The 20306-nt window shown below is 46.3% G+C and overlaps 1 protein-coding gene across 1 annotated transcript in view; it reads right to left on the bottom strand.

Annotated features, from left to right (window-relative positions):
- Positions 1 to 3442: 3442 nt before the first annotated feature.
- Positions 3443 to 20306, bottom strand: part of IL17RA (interleukin 17 receptor A) — a 44822-nt gene continuing 27958 nt past the window's right edge. The window contains exons 3-12 of the mRNA XM_006891379.1: positions 19659 to 19805; positions 18387 to 18499; positions 14829 to 14955; positions 13996 to 14043; positions 13630 to 13793; positions 12733 to 12816; positions 12320 to 12404; positions 9999 to 10100; positions 6767 to 6805; positions 3443 to 4950 (exon numbers count right to left, since the gene is read on the bottom strand). Of these exons, the coding sequence (XP_006891441.1) occupies positions 3443 to 4950; positions 6767 to 6805; positions 9999 to 10100; positions 12320 to 12404; positions 12733 to 12816; positions 13630 to 13793; positions 13996 to 14043; positions 14829 to 14955; positions 18387 to 18499; positions 19659 to 19805 (2417 nt within the window). The remainder of the gene's footprint in view (positions 4951 to 6766; positions 6806 to 9998; positions 10101 to 12319; positions 12405 to 12732; positions 12817 to 13629; positions 13794 to 13995; positions 14044 to 14828; positions 14956 to 18386; positions 18500 to 19658; positions 19806 to 20306) is intronic.

The following is a 20306-nucleotide window of genomic DNA, read 5'->3' as shown; positions in this document are numbered from 1 at the left end:
AATAAATGGGACATTCTAAAACATCAAGTACTGAGTGGTTGCTTTCCTCTTCCTGAACAGGGTCCACCTGGACTTTCAGAGCCCTTCCTGCTCCCAGTGTAACATGTCGCCTTCCATACCAGATCCCTTAACCTGCCTTGTCCTTGCCAAAGGCTCTCCGTTTCCAGTGCTTCCAAGCTCAGGAGAGCTACAGGAAGGGTCGAGTCAGGCGGCACAGGATGCCCCCCCTGCTACGGCTCTCCCACCAACTGACTGCCAATGTGAGTGAGAAACCCAGGTCTCTCTCCCTGTTGAATCCTGTTAAGTTTCACTTAGCACATATTTCTATGCTGCATTTCTTTAAAGACTAACCTGAGGAGGCTTCTGGATATGCCTGAGTCCCAGCAATTTCTCTTCTCCTCTGTAGAGCACAGCTCATTATATTAGAGTCCTAAACCTTGGCGCAGGGGTGGGGGCTGATGTCTCAACTCCTTACCTGGCCTACAGGCTTGTCCCCGCCCTGGTCCTACTTACCTCTCTCCTCACTTCCCATCCCTATTCCATGCTAGAGCCACCCAGACTAGCTTGCAATCTTCCTCCAGAAATCCCTCACGGGGTTAGCTGTCTCATCTATGTATTTCACTGTGTGGCAAGCTTTGAATGAACCCTGATGGTGTGATGGATTCAGCACTGGGCTGCTAAATGAAAGGTCATTGGTTTGAACCCATCATTGCTTTGTAGGAGAAAGATGAGGAAGTGTGCTCATGCAAAGACTTACGGCCTCTGAAACCTGAAGGGCAGTTCTGCTGGAGCTCCTGGGAGTTGGAATCAACTCGTTGGCACTGAATGGTTGGTGGTAGCAGGAGGCAGCTTCAGAGTCGGAGGGAAATCAGTTAACGCTTCACTGCTAACAGCAAGGATGGAAGTCTAAATCTACCCAGGGACACTTTGGGGAGCTCTGGTGGTGTAGTCTGCAGGGAGGTGGGCTGCTAACACAAAGACTGCCCTCTCCAGTGGTCTGAATCCACCAAATGCTCCATGGAAGAAAGATGGACTATCTCCTGTGTGATTTTCAGCCTGGAAAATGGAGGGTGCATTATGAGTCAGTTCTGACTAGATACTAATGAATTTGAGGTTGGGAGGATTGTTTATTTTTGTGAGATACCTTGGAGCAAAGGCTTGCAATCTGCACCTTGGAAGGTCACAGCCATGAACATCCTATTCTGCTCTATGACACTGAGGTTGCCATGACTTGGAACTAACTTCAGCATCTGGTTTAGATGGGTTTTGGTGTGGGGCAAGTTTCTATCCAGCCTTTGTATCTTGTATGATAGTTATCCGTTGGCTAATCAGCTCCTCTCACTACATGCTAAGCTCCTCAGTGGCAGAGGTCATGCCATTTGCAATTTATCTTTGCACCTCAGATGTTTGGTGCATCCAAAAACCTCACTGTTATTTAATTGATCTGACTCATAGCAACCCACAGGAGAACTGACTCACAGGGTTTCCAAGTCTGTAACCTTTACAGAAGCAACCTGCCACACTTCTCTCCCACACAGGAGCTTGTGGTTTCAAACTGTTAACCTTATGGTCAGCAGACACGTGCTTTAATCACTGTGCCATCAGCATGTGCATACATGCACTCATACCCCTTACTGCTGTGGAGTCAATTCTGATGCATTCTGATTGCCAAGGCTGTAAATCTTTTTTTGGGAAGAAACTGCTAATCTTTCTCCTAAGGAACACCTAATGGATTAAAATGAGAGGCCTTTCAGTTAGTAGCAAAGCACCCAATACACGACACCACGAGAGTGCCTAGTCTGGTACAGCAGGTGCCAGATAAAGACTGAATGAATCAATGAAGGAACAAATGAGGAAAACTTAAGGAGAGATTCTGCTACTAACTTTCAGAAATTGGCTTAGCTCCTGTGGGATGAAAGATGAAGAGATGGCCTTATTTAAAAAGAGCCAAGGACCTACAACCAGGAGAGAATAAAATAGATGAATGGGACCTTCTAAGAATCAAATCCCTATGCACATCAAAAAAACTTCAACAGGGTAAAAAGGGAAGCCACAGACTGAGAAAAAAAAATATTTGGTAATGACATGTCTGATAAGGAACTTATACCTAGAATTTATACTCTGGCACCTCAACAAGATAAACAATCTAACCACAAAATGGGCACAGAATATGAACAGACACTTCACCAAAGATGACATTCAGATAGTGAACAAACACATGAAGAAATGTTCAAAATTCCTAGGTCTAAGAGAAATGCAAATAAAAACAACTATGAGATACCATCTTACCCCAGTAACAATAGCAAAGTTCAACAGAGCAGCAAACAACAAATGCTGGTGAGGTTGTGGAGAAACTGGAACCCTTATTCACTGTTGGTGGGAGTATAAAATGATCTAACCCCTATGGAAGGCAGTATGGCACTTTCTCAAAAAGTTGGAAATAGAAGTATCATTTGACCCAGCAATTCCATTATTGGGAATATACCCTAAAGAAAACAGAACTGCCACTCAAACAGATGTATACACAACCATGTTTACTGCTGCGTTGTTCACAATAGCAAAGAGATGGAAGCAACCCAAGTGCCCATCAACAAACGGATAGAGAAGCGGTGGTATATTCACACAATGGAATAATACGCAGCACTGAAAACCAAGAAAACTAATATAATATTATACAAAATGTGTGACCTTGGAGGACATTATCCCGAATGAAATATCTCAGTCACAAAAGGACATATACTGCATAATACCACTGTTCTAAAACAGGACTGTCACTGGAGGTTAGGGGGACCTAAGAGAAGAGGGGGTAAATAATGAACACTGCATTGGAACAGATGAGGGAAAGAATGTTTACAAGGAATATATGAGTAGGTATTTGCATGACAACAGTCCAGAATAAGAGGTGCACAGCAAAGTGGACTGGGGTGGGAGAGAGGGAGGTAACTGTGCAACAATTAATGAAATTAAAAAAAAATTTTTTCCCCCTTGTGTGTACTATCTAATTGGATCTGACTGGCACAGGGCAAACTTGCCTCTCCTTCTCCAGCAGAGCATCTGGTGGATTTGAATTGCATGCCTTCGGGACTGTAGGGCAGCTCCTTGCCACTAGGCCCCCAGAGCTTCCCAATGAATGAATTTTTTATAGAGAAAAGCAAACAGGGGAGGGGGTAGGGAGGAAAATGTGCAACAATGAATGAATGGAAATCCAAGTGTTTTTTAAAATTTTGTTAAAAATCACAATATAAATCTATTTTTTTAAAAAGAGCCAAGGTGGCGGGTATGCCCAGGGATCAGAATCAAGTGTTTATATTTCAAAGATATACACTTTATACATGCGCGTGTACACACACACACACACACACACCCTCCTATAGACATGTACACATATATACACATATTCACATCCACTGCATTCTCTCAAGGTTCTGAGTTCTGGAGACCACTACAAGGACTCCTGCCATGCTCCAGGTAGCCTCTCCAGCTCCATACTGTCCCAGCCAGAGCTCTTCTGAAGATCTTGGAAGAAGAGCTGGTGCTGGAGGCTCCTGAGGTTCTCCAGGTCCTCAGGGGAGAGTTCCTCGGCAGACTTCCTGAGGTCTTGCTCTTCTTCTTCCTCGTCCTCCTCCATTTCTGTGAGTCCATCAGGGGGCTGTGGTGAGCTTCTGGAGATGTAGCCTTGGTCGGACTGCACTGACTGCCTCTGCTCCTCCTCGTAGGGCATGTGGGAGTCTTTGAGGTCCTCCTGCATCGGGCCGCTCAGACTCTGGTGGAAAAGTGAGAACATTAAGCCTTTGAGCTGCTCCCTTACATCATCTGGGAGGTGGTCAGGAGATGCCATGGGGGTGCTGCAGAGAGGCAAGGCCTCTGGATCCACAGGGAGGAAGAGGACATCATTCCGCTGTGTGCCGGGGGCCTCCAACAATGGGCAGGCCTCGCCTCCCTCCATCACGGCCAGTCGGAAGGCTGTGCTGCTGCCTGCAGCAGGCAGCATGGGCTGCACTACTTGAACGGGAGGGACCCTCTCCGCTGGGAGCACCGTGGTCTTGAGGGTCTGGGCTGCCAGCTCCTCTTGGGGCTGCAGCTGAGGTTCAAGCCTTGAGATTCCTCTTTCCTTATTGATGAGCAGATCTACCACTAGACAGTCTGCGGAGCCAGGCTCTCGCACCAGGGGCTTCTGCTTCACGATCCCTCTTTCTGCTGGCAGCAGTGGCTCCTCAAACACCTCTTCATCCAAGGATGGCAGGTCCTGATCATCAGCCAAGCAAAGGTTCTCATGCTCAAACCAGTCGGGGCACTGGGTCTGATACTCCCGGAACCTGTCCAGGGCTTTCTTGAGCAGCCCGCCACTGGGGCTCTGGAGATAGTTTTCCCCCATCAGCTCCCCAACACGGTGCATCTGGCCGGGTTCAAACATCTCCAGGTCTTGGATGCGGAAGTAAACCTCCTCAAATTTGTCCATGAGTCGGTACCTGGAAGTGATGTTGAAGACATCAGGGATATCCTCTTCGCTGCTGATGTCACTGAAGTAGCAGACGATGTAGGTGCCAAAGCAGGCTGGCTTCTTGAAGTCTGGCAGGATCATGTTCATGGCCGCAGTGAAAAGGTCTCCAGGAGGCTTACAGTGGTCACACCGCAGCTGGAGGGCAGGCTCCTCCCAGCCGAGGATGGCCTGCCACTTGGCCCTGGTGCCTCGGGAGCACAGGATGAGGATTTTGGAGTTGCTTTCCACCATTTCTTGCTTCTGGCGGCCCACCCAGGTCATGACTCCCACCTCAGAGATGACCTGTTCCTCCAGGAGGTCGAGGGCCACCTCAGTGCCACAGACAGTGAGCAGGAACTGGGTGAACTTCAGAACCACTTCCACATAGAGGGGGTGGTCGGCCGAGTAGATGATCCAGACCTTCCTCGGCTTCAGGGATGGGGGTCTCAGGGCAGCTGGGCGTGGGATATCTGAGGGGAACAAGGAAGCCAAATTCAAGAGGGAATTTCTCTTCATTCTCACACTCAGGCCGGAAGCAGGTCCCTGCTGGCCAGCTGGACCACAGGAATGCAGAACCTGGTTTTACAGCCTAAGAAATACAATGGCGGCCTTTTGAACTCATTGCCTGAGTTGAAACTGACTCACAGTTGATCCTCTTTTGTGTTTCTGAGGCTGTTAAGTTGCACAGGTGACTGCCCTCACAGAACCAATCATGGTAGATTCCAGCTTCCAGAGAGGTGTGGCTTCTGGGTTTACAGAAGCCACACTCAAATCAACTCCCTATCAACTTCACCACCAGCACTTCATAAGACTCTTTGGGATAAGTTAAATATTGCCAGTTTACTTTGTTTTGGCTCCTTGAAAAATCAAAGTCAGATGTCTTCTGGAAAAAAGAATCTCCCTCAGTCATTCCTATCTGGCATTTAGCCTGTATTTTTAAAAATTTTAACTTAAAGGCAAAAAAGTCTGCTATGGAACAGCTACATCTGCTACATAGAGGATCTTATTTTCCAAAAATGTGGTGCATGCATCATCCTTCAAAGGAGCCCTGGAGGCCCTGTTCATTATGTACTGGGCCACTAATGAAAAGGTCGAGGGTTCAGATCACCAGTCACTCACTCCCAGGCCAGGGAGAAAGATGGTCACTTTCCTCCTGTGAAAATTAACAGTCTCAGAAACCCAATGGCGGGTCACTGTGAATTAGAATCAATAGCAGTGGGTTGGACCTGACTTTTGGTATCATTTAAGGAGTCCTGGTGGTGTAATGGGAAAGCATAGTTGGAGGGTTGGTGGTTTAAGCCCACCAGCGGCTCAAACCAGTGGGAGAAAGACCTGGTGGTCTGCTCAGGGATATGTGAGTAGGTACTATTGTCATGACAGGAGTCCAGAACAAAGGCTGCATAGTGGAATGGACTTGAGGGGAGGGACTGTATAACAATGAAAGAATTTTTCTTTTACTTTTCAAAGAGAAAAGCGAACTGTGGGGAGGAGTGGGCAGGGAGAAAAGTACAACAATGAATGAATGGAAATCCAATGTCTCTGTAGTTTTTCATTAAAATTAATAACGATAAAAAAAAGAGGAGGAAAAAAAAGTAGTTTTGTAAACCCCATGGAGCAGCTCCACTCTGTCTCTGTAAATTAGGAGTAGACTTGTCCACACTCTGGGAGCTCTGTGGTAAAGAGTTACATTGCTAACCCAAAGGCATGCTATTCAAATCCACCAGCTACTCCACGGAAGAAAGACAGGCGATCTCCTCTCATGTGATTTACTGCCTCTGTAAACCTGCTGGAGGGTCAGCTCTGACCCGATGGTACCTAACAATGCTTAACAGACAGTACTCAGCAACAACAACATATATTCCTTTCCCTGCTTGTTGTTGTGTACCATCAAGTTGGAACCGACCCACAGCTGACCCTCTAGCAAGTTTTCAGAAGCAGTTAATTGCATGGGAGGAGACTGCCCATCTTCCTCCCACAGAACAGCTGGTATATTTGAACCATGATGCTTTGGGATTTTACAGTGCAGCTTCTTACCACTAGGCCACCAGAGCCTTTCCCTGTGTAGGAGATTTAAAAAGCTATTCCAATGCTAGATATTTGAAGTGTCCTGAAATACCACTGCATGGGGAGGTAGAAGGGGTTCTTCCAAAAGTGATGTCCCTTGAGGGATTTAGGAATAAAAATCCAGAGAGTAACTCACCTGTTAATCCCAAAAGGACACTCGACTACTCCTTTAGAAACCAAAGCACACAGAAATAAGTCCACTCAAGCCAAAGAAATACGTACCAATATACTTGGTGTTATCATCACATTTTCCATGAGACCCTGAAAGGAAAAGAAGTACATGAAAGCAGTTCAGGACCCAGTTTACAGAGACAGGGTTTGTTTATTGAGGGTACCCTTGCCCTGACAAAGGGCACAAGATAGGCGGCACTGCTGGGTCTCTGTGGGGAGACTGTGCTGTGTAGGACCCAAGGACCCAGGTGTCAACCTTGGTTATGCCACCTCTCATGGTGATCTGGGGAGATGACTAATGCCACTGAGACTTCAAACAGGTCCTCTGTAAAATGGGCTTTGTGAGCAGGATGAAATGCAGCTGTATGTGGTACACATGCTCAACCACTGGAGGCAGTTCAAGAACTGACCCTGCTGGGACCAGCTAGGATATCACTGGTGTGACTCCTCGGCCCCTAGTCAGACGGTGTGAGCTGCTGCCCCTCCACAGTCTGGCCGCTCATCCCACCACAGCAGACCACCCAGCTGAGGAAAGCCTTTCCCCACAAGTGCTGTGCAGGAAGCTTACAACACTGAACATCAGAAGGCAGAAGGAGCCCCCACTGGGACCTCTTACAACATTTCCTCTGGCTATTTTTGAGGTGAGGAAGGGAAACCAACATGTTAAGCAACGGTTTGCCTCAGAGATGTAAGGAAACACACTGTGACACAGCAGCAGACACAAAAGCCTGCAGAGGCCCAAACAAGAGATTTAGAACCTTCATGTTAGTCCCTACCCTTTGGACCCTGGAAAAAGACATTTGCATAACTACTAAAGACATTCACCTAACTACTGAAGTGTCTTCCTTGTCCTTTAACTCAACCTGCTTCAAGAAAGGGTAACAGTGGGAACAGAACAAAATGCCTCTGTGCTAATGTCTGGAGAGAACGTCATACTTTCTGAAGTATGGGCAGGCATGTCTTAGGTGGCCCGCCCAGTGACCTTCTGGAGAAGGTCTAAAAGTCTAAAACCAAGACGTTCTCACGCCTGGAGTAGCCTTCTTTCCACCACACAAAGGTAATAATTAAGCAGTGTCTCCGTACCTAGTAGTGACAAGCCTCTTATTTGCTACGTGTGGCACAAACATCTCAAGATCACTGAAGCAACAGCCCAAGGTCATGAAGAAGGCAGGGAAAGCTGAACCCCTAAACGGAGACCCACGTTCTCCACTGCTTAGAACTTTGCAGATGGATGTAACGGAAAGAAAGAGATATTTTACATTTTACAGAAAAGAAAAGGAATCGGAGTTTGTGAAGTCATTTGTTCATGACTACAAGGCCAGTGAGGTCAAGTCAGATCCATGTCCACACGCTCAGGTTTTACAGCCTGAATATTCTTCTGCTACTCTCCCTGCATGTGAGGCTGGGGCTTCAGGATGGAGCTGTTCACACTGCTCTTTCTCAACACCCTCAAGACACCTACTACAGAGGGAGAAACTGAGTTCCAGAGATACTAGTAACTTGCCCATATAGAATACCTAGTTGTGACAGAACCAGGGTTCAAAGGGGCACCCTTGATTTTTTTTTTAATGCAAAAAATTTTATCTTAGAAAATGGCAAAAAGACATTAGAGTCTCCCTTCCATGCCTACCTCTCCCTCAGTCAACCCAACTTCACAGAGGTGAACACTGTTAACAAAGTGGACATTGATTCAAAACAACTATGAGATATCATCTCACTCCAGTAACCAGTAACAACAGCAAAGTTCAGCAGAGCAGCAAACAACAAATGCTGGTGAGGTTGTGGAGAAATTGGAATCCTTATTCACTGTTGGTAGGAGTGTAAAATGATCTAACCCCTACGGAAGGCACTATGGCACTTTCTCAAAAAGCTGGAAACAGAAATACCATTTGACCCAGCAATTCCACTATTGGGAATATACCCTAAAGAAAACAGAACTGACACCCAAACAGATGTATGCACACCCATGTTTATTGCTGCATTGTTCACAAAAGCAAAGAGATGGAAGCAACCCAAGTGCCTATCAACAAAAAAATGGATAGAGAAGCTGTGGTATATTCACACAATGGAAATTCACACAGCACTGAAAAACAAGGAATTAATATTACACAAAATGGATGACTCTGGAGGACATTATGCTGAGTGAAATATCTCAGTCACAAAAAGGACAAATATTGCATAATGCCACTGTTAGAAAACAGGACTGACACTGGGGGTTGGGGGAAACTAAGAAAAGGAGTAAATAATGAAGACTGCATTGGAACAAATAAGGGAAATTTTTTTTTTTTTTTTGGAAAATTTTTAAAAAGAATATACGATTAGGTATTACTTGCATGACAACAGTCCAGAATAAGAGGTGCACAGCAAGGTGGACTGGGGTGGGAAGGAGAGGAAACTGTGCAACAATGAATGAATTTTTTTAAAGAGAAAAGCAAATTAGGGGGTGAGTAGGGAGGAAAATGTGCAACAACGAATGAATGGGAATCCAAGTGTTCTGTAAACTTTCATTAAAATCACAATCAAAAAATTATAAAACAAAATAAAACAAACTAATGTGGACATTCTTCCAGGCTTTCTTATAAGTATATGCAATAATTTAAAAATATGCAAGGGGTATGCCATGCTATACATACTCTTCTACAACATTCTTTTCACTTTATTAGCTTTCTAGTTGCAATCTATTCAGTTTTTTAGGTTCTAAGATACACATTCCTTTTCCATATTTTAAGATCTCTGAAATTGGGATGCTTCTGTGTCTTAAAATTGCTATATGGTTGGTCATTTCTGGTGAAAGGAAATTCCATCTTGGCTCCCTAACATGTTGGTTTTTAATATTCTTTGTAACGACAATTAATATAATCACAGCTAACAGATATTGGGCAAACATGATGTGTCAGGCTCTAGGATTAGAATCCACAAACCTCAATAACTCAAATCCTTATGACAGTTTGATGATATGAATATAATTTCCACCTTATAAAAGAGGCTCTGAGGACAAAGTCATTGCCCAGGTACTAAGTGGTGGATCTGGTATTTGAGGCCAGGTCAATTCCAGGTTCTGGGCTCTTGACAACTGAACTTAAGGTGGCACAAGAGAGGCAACACTGACACTTAATTTGAGATAAAAAGGCTGTGAGTGCAGGCACCCTCTGACCAGAGCCTTCCAGAGAAGGTCCTCCTGTGAGACTGGAGGGAAAAGATGAAAGAGGGCCGAAGGAAGAAAGCAGAAGCAGAAAGCCCAGCATGCAGATGCCCAGGCCTCCCACATGCTTCTGTTCCTTACCAGGCATTCTCCAAGTCATGCAGACGATGAACAGGATGACAGAGCTCACCATCAGGATGGCAATACCTGTGATGAGCCCATACGCCCACAGGGGCATGTAGTCTGTGTGAGGAGAACAGTGTGAACAGGGAGACAGGACGGCCCTGGTATGCTGGCCCCACAGTTACCTGGCTTCACCCCTCCACCCTGGGCTCTGTCCTCTCCAAGTCTCACCACAACACCAGGCTGGTTAATGGCAGGTATCAACTTGAGTAGGCTATGTCTCCTGTTTCCATAATGCAATCAAATGCACTGTTATATGATCACCTTCCATAATGCAACCAAGTGTAATGTAATTAATGTATTTAAAGGGGAGCTCTTCAGTGTGTGGTCTGACTTTAAACCCAAATAGCTACTGTGACAGAATCTGTGCACTCTCTCTCAACAACACTCTTCTAGCTGGGAGTCAGCACAAGTTTCCAGCCCATGCCTAACCTATGGATTTTGGATTTTTTCAGACCATGCAGTTGCAGGAACCAATCCTCTGAAGTGAATTCCTGCTTCCCTTGAGAGTAAGATTCCCATTCCTAGACTGCATCTCAGGTCAGCCCTGTGTGCTCAGTTCTGTGCAAGGCACAGCCAGGGATTCCTTGTGTGTGACCCTGGACACTGTCCCCAGGGCTCTTGCAGCTCTTTGGGGAGAAGATCTGGGTTTACCTGCAACCACGCCTGCAATGGAAACAAAGAGAAAAGTGTATTCTTAATTATGTGTAGTCATCACAAAACCCCATCTCTGACATTCACTGAGAGCCCACTTGTGCCCTTGGCACTGCACCAAGCACTTTAGATAAGGATTAAAGTTAATGAAATGAGCCACAGGAAACCCCTTCCGTTGTTGATTTAATGAAATGTCTGGCCTCCCACATGGGGGATTAAGCGTCTCTTCCAGGCTTTGGCAACACCTGTTGCTTTCTTATCAGCACTGAGCTTCATGTCAGGCTGTGGATAACAGCTTCTGATCAAGAATCTGAGGGCAGCACAGGAGGTGGGAATGAGCCGAGTCTCACAGGCTCAGTGGGAACTGGGCTCTGCCGTCTCCTTGGTGTGGGATCTGGGACAAGTTAGTTAATTTCTCTGTGCCTTGGTTCCCTCATGTACTAAACTAGGGGAGTGGTAACTGGAATCTTTACATCTCAATATCGTTGTGACTCATAATTTGTGAAGATTAAAGTTAGGACAACAAGCTAAAGCACCTCTTCCAGTACACAGGACCTAACAGCTATTTAAAGATCACCAGAAAGGAGGCTTGGTGGCTTATGGGTTGGGCTGTTAACTGAAAGACTGGCAGTTTGAATTCACCAGTCACTCTGCAGGAGAAATAGGACCACTCTCCTCCTGTAAGGACTTATATAAACCTGATGGAAGGTTTGCCATGAGTCAGAATTGACCAGAAAGGAACCTCAGTAGCACAGTGTGTTGTACTGATCTACTAACCAAAAGGCCAGTGGTTCAAATCCACCAATTACTCTATGGGAGAAAGAGGAGGTTGTCTCCTATATAGAAGCCTTGGAAATCCAATCGAGCTTTGTCATGAGTCAGAATCGACTTGACAGCAGTGGGTTTGTTTTAAGAACCAGAAAGATTCCTTCGTGTTGTGCATGCACTGGGTCTGACTACCAACCTAAAGACTGGCAATTCAAATCCGCCCAGCAGCACCACAGAAGAAAGGCCTAGCAAGTGACATCTGTAAAGACTGTAGCCAAGAAAACCCTGAGGAGCCATTTTATTCTGTAACACTGGGGGGTCACTTGGCGGCAACATCATAAAGCCAGCCCAGCTGCCCTGGAGTCGCCTCTGACGCAGCCTGGCTCCCCTGTGTGGCCGAGCAGCACTGGCAGCACTGTGCTCCCGGGAGCCTTCAAGGGCCGATTCTGCAGAAGCAGACTACCAGGCTTTTCTGCTGAGGCACCTCTGGCGGGGGGCAGTGGAGGGGCGCTGCTGAACCTCCAACCTCTCACTTAGCAGTTGCATATGTTCACTTTCAGTGCCTGGACTCCAGTAACTACACTAACTCAGCGATAATAAGAATCTCTATTTTCTAGTTAAGGAAATTAAGATTGAGAAAGGTTAAGTAAAGGTTACACAGTCACAGAAGGCAGTCAATATTCTCACCCAGGTCATTATGATTGTAAAACCCCACATTATTCCTCAGCCCTAAATAGCGCCAAGTTAAATTAACCCCCCGCCCCCCTTAGAACAAGGTCAAAATTGAGTTCAAGCTATCAATTTTCATCCATTGTCATCCACAAATATATCCCGGACAGCCATGATACCCCTCCTACCTGGAAGAGGTAGAACTTCTGGGCAGCTCATGTTCACCAGATGTCTGATACAGTCGTTCTGACAGCTGCTGAAGAAAGGCTGGATCTGCAAGAGCAGACAGAGTAGGGAAGAGAGGGACCTGAGATGTTGGGGATATGGGACTCTCTCCCAGGGTCCTGGGTGGCTAATCCACAATCTCCTCATCAAGGGCTCATTCTGCTCATCCCTCTGGGACAGGAAGTGAAAGGACTTGTCCCAGGTGAAGCTGGGAGAATGGGGCCGGAGAAAGGCTAGGACGGTGCACTGTTAGATGTGGACCCATATAGCACAGTGCTGGGCCTTGAAGCACAGGACCATGAGCTGCCCTCCCCTGTCCATCAAACATGAGCGGCAAGGGGTCCACGTGTTCCACACCCACATCACACTCACTCACCTTCACTTGATGGCAGCAACACCAGTTAAATTTGCTTAGGGGAAGCGTGATGTTATACCGCTGGTGGAAATTCTCTGATGGGGGCTTAAGAGAAAGAAGGCAGTGAGCAAGATTAGTTGAGTAAGATCTTGTTAAACTCCTGTGCCTGGTGCCCCTTTTATAAAGGGGGGCATGCTTTCCAGGACATAAAACAAAACCCAAACACTTCTCCCGGGCAGCTGCTTGGTTGTTAACTCAGAAACATATCTTGTAACAGGTTTCCCCCTCTTTGCTTTGGCTGCTGGGAATCATGGAGTAATCTGTAGCTGCATAGAACAGGATGACATGCATTTTCTGCACCAACCCTATCCCTGGCTTCCTCTTATTTTACTCATCTTTATTCTCCCTTTGTCTTGATTTCTACAATTTTCCTTGCATCCTCAAATCCCTTTTGGGGGAAAATAAATAAAACTGAACGAGAACACAGGGGAGAGCTTAGGGAAGGAGGGCAAAGGGGTGGGGATGGGAAGTACAGGGTAGCAAGTCTATCAACCACAGATCAAAGAAAAGGAAAGGAGCCAATCAGCCCAGAATAACGACTGGCTCAGCAATGGATGAGGAGCCCCGGTGGTGTAATGCATTTTGTGTTAGGCTGTCAAACAAAAGGCCCGTGATTTGAATCCACCAGGTGCTCCACAGGAGGACGACTGGCAGGCTCCTCCTGGAATCATCTACAGCCTTGAAAGCCTGATGAAGGATTGACGTGAGTCGTAAATGACTTGGTGACAGTGAGCAAGCACTGGCTAAACTCAGTTTTTAGCTACACAGTTTTGTCGGGACCAGTAGAGAGGAGATTCCCAGCTTGAATTGGTGCTTTTGAGCTATGGGAGAGGGAATAAAAAAGTAGCAGTTAGTTACCGGGGAAATAAACAGTCTGTGGTGAAAGCAGGCCTGGTTCTCTTTGTCTGGAAAGCTGTCCAGGAGGATCTGATAGCTGCTGGATTCACCCCACAGGGTGAAGCTGACCAACAGCTGGTGCTTCTCCAGTTTCTCCATTGTGATATTGGGATTCCACAGGCTGCCTGAAGGGGACAGAGACACAGACCAAAGTGAGGCTGAGTGTGTACTCCCAGGAGAAGTAGTGTGTGTTGTGAATATGTGCGTGCATGCCCGTGTTCCCAAGCACAGCTGGGCATGTGTGTGGATGCGTGAGTTTGTGTGGGTTGACACGTGTGTGTATCTAGTACTTCCTGCACCTCCGCAGGGCCGGTCGGCAGCAATTACCTAAGCTCACACACGGTGTGGTGATCCGCATCCTGGGGTCTTCGCAGCCTGCCAGACCAGAAAAAAGAAACCATCAAGCCGCTGCCTTGCACGATGAGTCTTCCACACACCCAACACCAGGAATATCACATTTTTTTTCCTTTTGGAGAGGCCTGATCAAAGATGAAGGTGGCATAGCAGGAGACTGGAGCCCACTGGCCACTCCAAAGAAAAAAGATGGTGAGGTAATCTGTTCTGATTTACAGCCTCAGAAACCTGATGGGGGACTGTCATGGATCAGAATTAACTCAACAACAGTGGCTTTGGTTTAGACCAGTGATGACGGAGCCGGAAAGGCTGGGCAATTAAGTGTTCAGCTGCCAACCAAGATGCCAGAGGTTTGAACCCACAAGATAACCTCAGGGAGGAAGACGAAGCAGTCTGCTGCCATAAATACTGCTGCCTTAGAAACCCTCTGGGGCAGTTCTATGCTGTCATCACTCCTCTTCTGCAGGGAGGGTGTTAAGAGAAACACAGGTAGGATCTGAGGCCAAAGTTAAGAACAAGACACTGGAGGCCGTGACTGGCTAGGAGCAGGGGTTACAGTTCTTCTCCCCCCATAGTCTCCTAGGGTTTGGGGCTTGTATGCAGTGTTAGTGTCAACAGGCACTGGGCTCTGCTTCCATGAAGCTCAGGTGCTGGTAATATACCAAGAACTCCCCGTGTGTCTGTCCCCTGGGCACCACAGGCTGACATGGCGACCAGTGTCTGGTTGAGAAGGAGGCTGACGTCTGAGCAGACAGGCTTCATGAAGTGGAGTGGTGAATGGGTGACATGGGAGGACCTTCTCTTACCAGGCACAGAGACGTTGATAGACTGGTGGTTGGGGTCCCCATAAGGGATGGGCTTGGGCAGGTGGTGAACAGTCACCTCATAATTCTCGCCAGGCTCCACCTCAAAATGGCTGAAGTTAAAACGCCACTGAAAAGAAGAAGGGGAGGAAGCCCAGGTTACACGTCTTACCCAAGAACCTCATCTCTACCTGTGCCCTGAAATTAGTAAAAAATAAGAAAACAATAAGGAACTGTACCTTTGTTCATTGTTTCCTCCTGATTTTCAATTCTATTATAAAGCTAGATCTAGTCTCATACATGGAGCTGAATTCTGAAGCTCTGTCTGACATACTTTAGATAGGCTGCAAAGAGGGACCAGTGCCTGGAGAGGGACGTCATGCTAGGGAGGGTGGAGGGACAGCTCAAGAGAGGAAGACCCTAGATGACATGGATTGATTCAGTGACTGGGTTAATGGGGGTAGGTGTGTCAAAGATAATAAGGTTGGCACAGGATAGAGCAGGGTATAGAGCTGTTGTATACAGAGTCGCTGTGAGTCCCAAGTGACTCGATGGCACATATCAAGAACAACAGTCTCATAAATAGATAGTAGTGGCATACAAAAAGGAACCAGGGAGAGCTGAAATAACACTTTCCCTATGTGCCCTGTCAGGTCTGAGTTGAGCTGTAGCCAGAGAACCTTGGGGCTACCAGAGACCTGGCACCCAAACGCAGCTGAAAACTACTTGTTAAGATTCTTCCTCCTTAAATGGGAAAGCCAGGGACCTCCGAGAATGTTCTGGAGCTGAACAGTAGGGGAATGGGGGTGTTGTGAGCCATGGAGCTCACCCTTGGCCACAGGCACTTTCCTCACAGAAGTAAAGAAAACTCTGGCTGTTTATTCTCAGGATGGTGAAGATCACAGATGTTGGCTCCAACTCCCATTTTAATTTCCCCAGCAAAGGGGGCAGGTTGGTTTCCTTATAAGTAGATCTAAGTACCTGGTCCTTCCCACCAGCAGTGCAATCATGTTTTGGGGTCTCAATTGAAAGTGGATCAGACTGTCTGTGGTTCATGTTTTTGGGAAATCTGCAAACACTTACTTCTTCTAAACCAGTGGTTCTCAGGATCCCTGTGACAGCCAGTGAAATGCCAATTTGCTGGGCCCCTCTCCAGAATTTCTGAATTAGTGGATCTGGGCGGGGTCTGAGAACTGGCATTTCAACATGCTGAGGGAGGGCAAATGGTGAGGCTGCTGGTTCTGAGCCCACACTTTGAGAGCCAGTGCTTTGGAGAACACACACGGTAAGATGAAATGGTTGAATTGAGATTAAACTGCAACAGCTTTTGGTGTAGGAAAAGTTACTCCTTGGAAGCAAGCATCAGATGAACGCAGATTAAAAGTAAAGACTGGTAAGGTAGGGATGAGGTGGTCTTCGACTCAAATTTCTTTCAGAAGGGTTAAGGTAACACGGGAAGACCAAGTACATGTGAGAGGGTGCCTGGGAATTTCTAGAAAACCTCTTCGACATGGTTCATAGCAAACATCTCTCCTTCCCCTGGAGGCAGACATTTCAAATTCCTCAGGCCAATACAGACTGAATAGCAATGAAGAATGGATACAAGCCTGATGCACATCTTTCTTGATTTTAAATCATGGCGTGTTCCCTTGCTGTTTGGACAAGAGCCTCTTGGTATAGGTTTCCCATGAGCACAATTAAATGTTCTGGAATTTCCATTCTTCTCAATGTTTGTCATGATTTGTTATGATCCACATAGTCAAATACCTTTGTATAGTCCCTAAGACACAGATAGTCATCCTTTTGGTATACTCTGCTTTCTGCCAAGATCCATCTGACATCAGCAGTGATATCCTTGGTGTCAAGGCCTCTTTAAACACAGCTTGTATTTCTGGTAGTTCTCTGTTGATGTACTGTTTTAGCAATTTTTAAATAATCTTCAGTAATATTTTGCTTGCATGTGATATAAATGTTATTTTTTCAAAATTTCTATATTCTGTTGGATCATCTTTTTTGGGAATGGGAATAATATGAACCATCTGAGAAACTGGACTTTATGAAGAAAAATGTAGCATCAGGTTCAGAAGAAGACTCATTAAGAACCTGCATTATTGCCTCGGAAGCTGCTGAACCACGGCAAGAAGCCCTTCAGTCAGCACGTGAGGAGGCTGCGTGCAAGCATCACCCCTGGGACCATCCTTATCATCCTCACAGGGCGCCACCGGGGCAAGAGAGTGGTTTTCCTGAAGCAGCTGGAGAGTGGTTTGCTCCTTGTGACCGGGCCTCTGACCCTCAATCGTGTTCCTCTGCGGAGAGCACACCAGAAATTTGTCATTGCCACCTCCACAAAAGTTGACATCAGTGGTGTCAAAATACCAAAGCACCTCACTGATGCTTACTTTAAGAAGAAGAAGCTGTGCAAGCCGCGCCACCAGGAGGGCGAGATCTTCGACACAGAAAAGGAGAAATACGAGATTACAGAGCAGCGCAAGATTGACCAGAAAGCTGTGGACTCCCAGATCTTACCCAAAATCAAAGCCGTTCCTCAGCTCAAAAGCTACCTGCGTTCTTTATTCTCCCTCACCAATGGGGTTTATCCTCACAAATTGGTTTTCTAGATTATTGTAGACCTAATTAAATAATGTTTAGAGTATGAAAAAAAAAAAAAAAGAACCCGCATTATGCAGATATTATGTAACTTTTTTGCTGAAAGTGAGGAGGATTTGAAGTTCTTGCTGCAGGAAATCAAGAACTATTGCCTTCAAATGGATTACATCTCAACATCAAGAAGACAAAAATCCTGACACCATGCCAATGGGCATCACCACGATAGATGGAATAAAGATTGAAACTGTCGACAATTTCATCTTACTTAGATCCACAGCCAACACCGTTGGTATCAGCAGCCAAGAAATCTAAAGATGTGTCACACTGGGGAAAATCACTGTCAGGGACCTTTCTAGAGCACTAAAGAGCAGTGATGTCAGTTTATAGACCCAGGTGTGCCTCAACTTAGCCACGGTCTTCTCAATTGTTCCTGCACACCTGAAAGTTGGCCAATGACTAAAGATGACAGTAGAAGAAAAGATGCCTTTGAGTTGTGATGTTGGAGAAGAGTACTGAACATCCCATGGATTGCCAAGAGAACAAAGAGGTCTGTTGCGAACAAAGTCCAACCAGGGTGCTCCTTGGAGGCAAGGATGGTGAAACGCCATCTCACATATTTTTGGCATGTTATTAGGAAGGGAAAGTCTTTGGAGAAGGACATCATGCTTGAAAAGATGGAGGGTCAGAGAAAGCGAGGAAGGTCCTCAACAAGATAGACCAACACAATGATGGTGACAATGGGCTCAAGTGTGTCAGAGATGAAGATGCACAGGACAGGGCAAGGTTCAGAGCTGTAGCTCATAGGGTTGCTATGAGTTGCAGTCGACTCAATATGGCATAACAACTAATCTGATAGCACCGCCAGTCTGCCCTGCTCTAAATTAGAGCCCAAGTTTGGAATCGAGAAGGTTATGTTGGTGTCTCCAGAGGCCTATGTAGGAACTCAGTTCTTACCCGCTTGTGATGATTCTGCAACTTGGAGAGAAACTCAAACTTGACACACAGGAGCTCATTTGTGTCCTGCTGCAGGATAGACAGCTCTGTGCCCTCTAGGTACAGGATGCTGGCTAGGGTCAGAGGGAGGAGAAGACAGTCAGATGGAGATCTGCTAAAGCAAATCAATGGGAGGGGCAGGGAAGTACTCCTTCACGCTTACAAGAATATTTGTCTGTCTTACCTAATTCCCCACTTCCTGTTCCTTTTGGCTTACCCCCTGGGCCTCAGCTAGCCTCTGTCTCACAAGTTACTTCCCAGCTGGACAAGGACAGGGGATACTTTACACTAGGCTGGAAGCACAGGCTTTGCATCTTTATGGCTGGAGGGCTGGTGTGTCTGAGATGGCCACCCCCACTGGCCAAGAGGAAGTTGCCATTGTCAGTGGTGAGCATTCAGGCTGGGAACATGCAAACTGAACTTCCTCCGATCTAGGGCTAACTTTCATTAACTCCCAAGTCTCACCAAATTGTAATAAAGCTTTTTAACACTTGAAGAGGGTTTTTTGTTGTTGGGTTTTTTTGTGGGGGAGTAAGGGGATGTAGTGGTCTCAGGCTCAAAATCAAGAGAACAAACAGGCTGGCAAATGTGTTACCAATGTTTTTCCCAAGTTGTGGCACAGATTATTAAGCCTTAGGGTATTAACCAAAGAGGTGACAGTTTGCATACACTCAGAGGTGTCTAAGAAGGCTCCCAAGAGAGTCACCATCACAAACATAGTTCTACTCTTACACATGTGGGTCTTGAGTTGGAACTGAAGCTGTTTTCTGCTGTAGTCATACAATTTTCCACTTGGCTACACCTCTACACCTCCCTGTCACCCCACCCCAAATAGTGATGAAGATTTTAGGCTGAGAGAAGGGCTTCCATCAAGGATGGTAGGATAAAAAATAACACTGTGGGTCAATATTTAAAATATGTAAGTAATATTGCTTGAATTAAAAGAAAGATCAATGGTTCAAACCCACCCAGCCACTCTGAAGGGGAAAGACCTGGAAGTCTACTCTCACAAAGATTACAGGCAAGAAAACCTGAAGGAGGCAGTTCTGCAATGTCATCTCGGTTGCTACAAGCCAAAATGGACTTGATGGCATGTAACCACAATGAATGGCTGAAGCATGCAGCACTAAAGTTGGGCACTCCTGGTTGGATGTAGTACAATTTTGGGTACAGAGGAAGTATAGTCTTTACCCAGAAGAGGAGGCCCCCCTCACCCACTGGCACCCCACTCACCATCAGTTTGCAATGCCCATTCAATGTGAATCACAGGGACGAGGTCTCCATCCCGGGTGCGGACATGGAGCAGTTGGGTTTTGACATTTTTGGGGGATGAGGGAGTCAAGTCCTTAGGGGAGACCCAGCTGTCATCCAGGCAGGTACCTGGTAATCAGGGAAAAGTGACAATCAAATAAGGGATCTGAGCCCCCAGACACCCCACTGAGACCTCGAGGGCTTTCAGCCTCCTCTCTCGGAACCCTCAGTCAGATCAGCCGCACTGTCTTCCTTCTTTTTGTCTCCTGCCTGGCCAGTGGTCACAGAGAAGCTCTGGAGTCTACAGGGCATTGTAGGAAAGGATGAAGCATGAAACAACCTGGCTGTGAGATGAAGCAGTGGAGGAGGCACAGGAGGGATGAGTAGCGTCTATATTTTATTTTATTTTTATGAGTGCCTATATTTTTCTTTTATTCACCAATCCTTAATTGGCAAGCATCTGAAGTGGTTGGTTGCCTTCTTCTTGAATGAAAACACAATATTAAAGCTCCATCACCATGCACACCCATGTTTACTGCAACTTTGTTCACAATAGCAAGGAGTTGGAAACAACCTAAGTGCCCATCAACAAATGAATGGATAGAGAAGCTGTGGTATATTCACACAATG

Source organism: Elephantulus edwardii, unplaced genomic scaffold (assembly GCF_000299155.1).
Source record: "Elephantulus edwardii isolate Elephantulus edwardi_28Jun2011 unplaced genomic scaffold, EleEdw1.0 scaffold00096, whole genome shotgun sequence".
Taxonomy (NCBI): Eukaryota; Metazoa; Chordata; class Mammalia; order Macroscelidea; family Macroscelididae; genus Elephantulus; species Elephantulus edwardii.
This window is presented reverse-complemented; position numbering and strand designations above follow the sequence as displayed.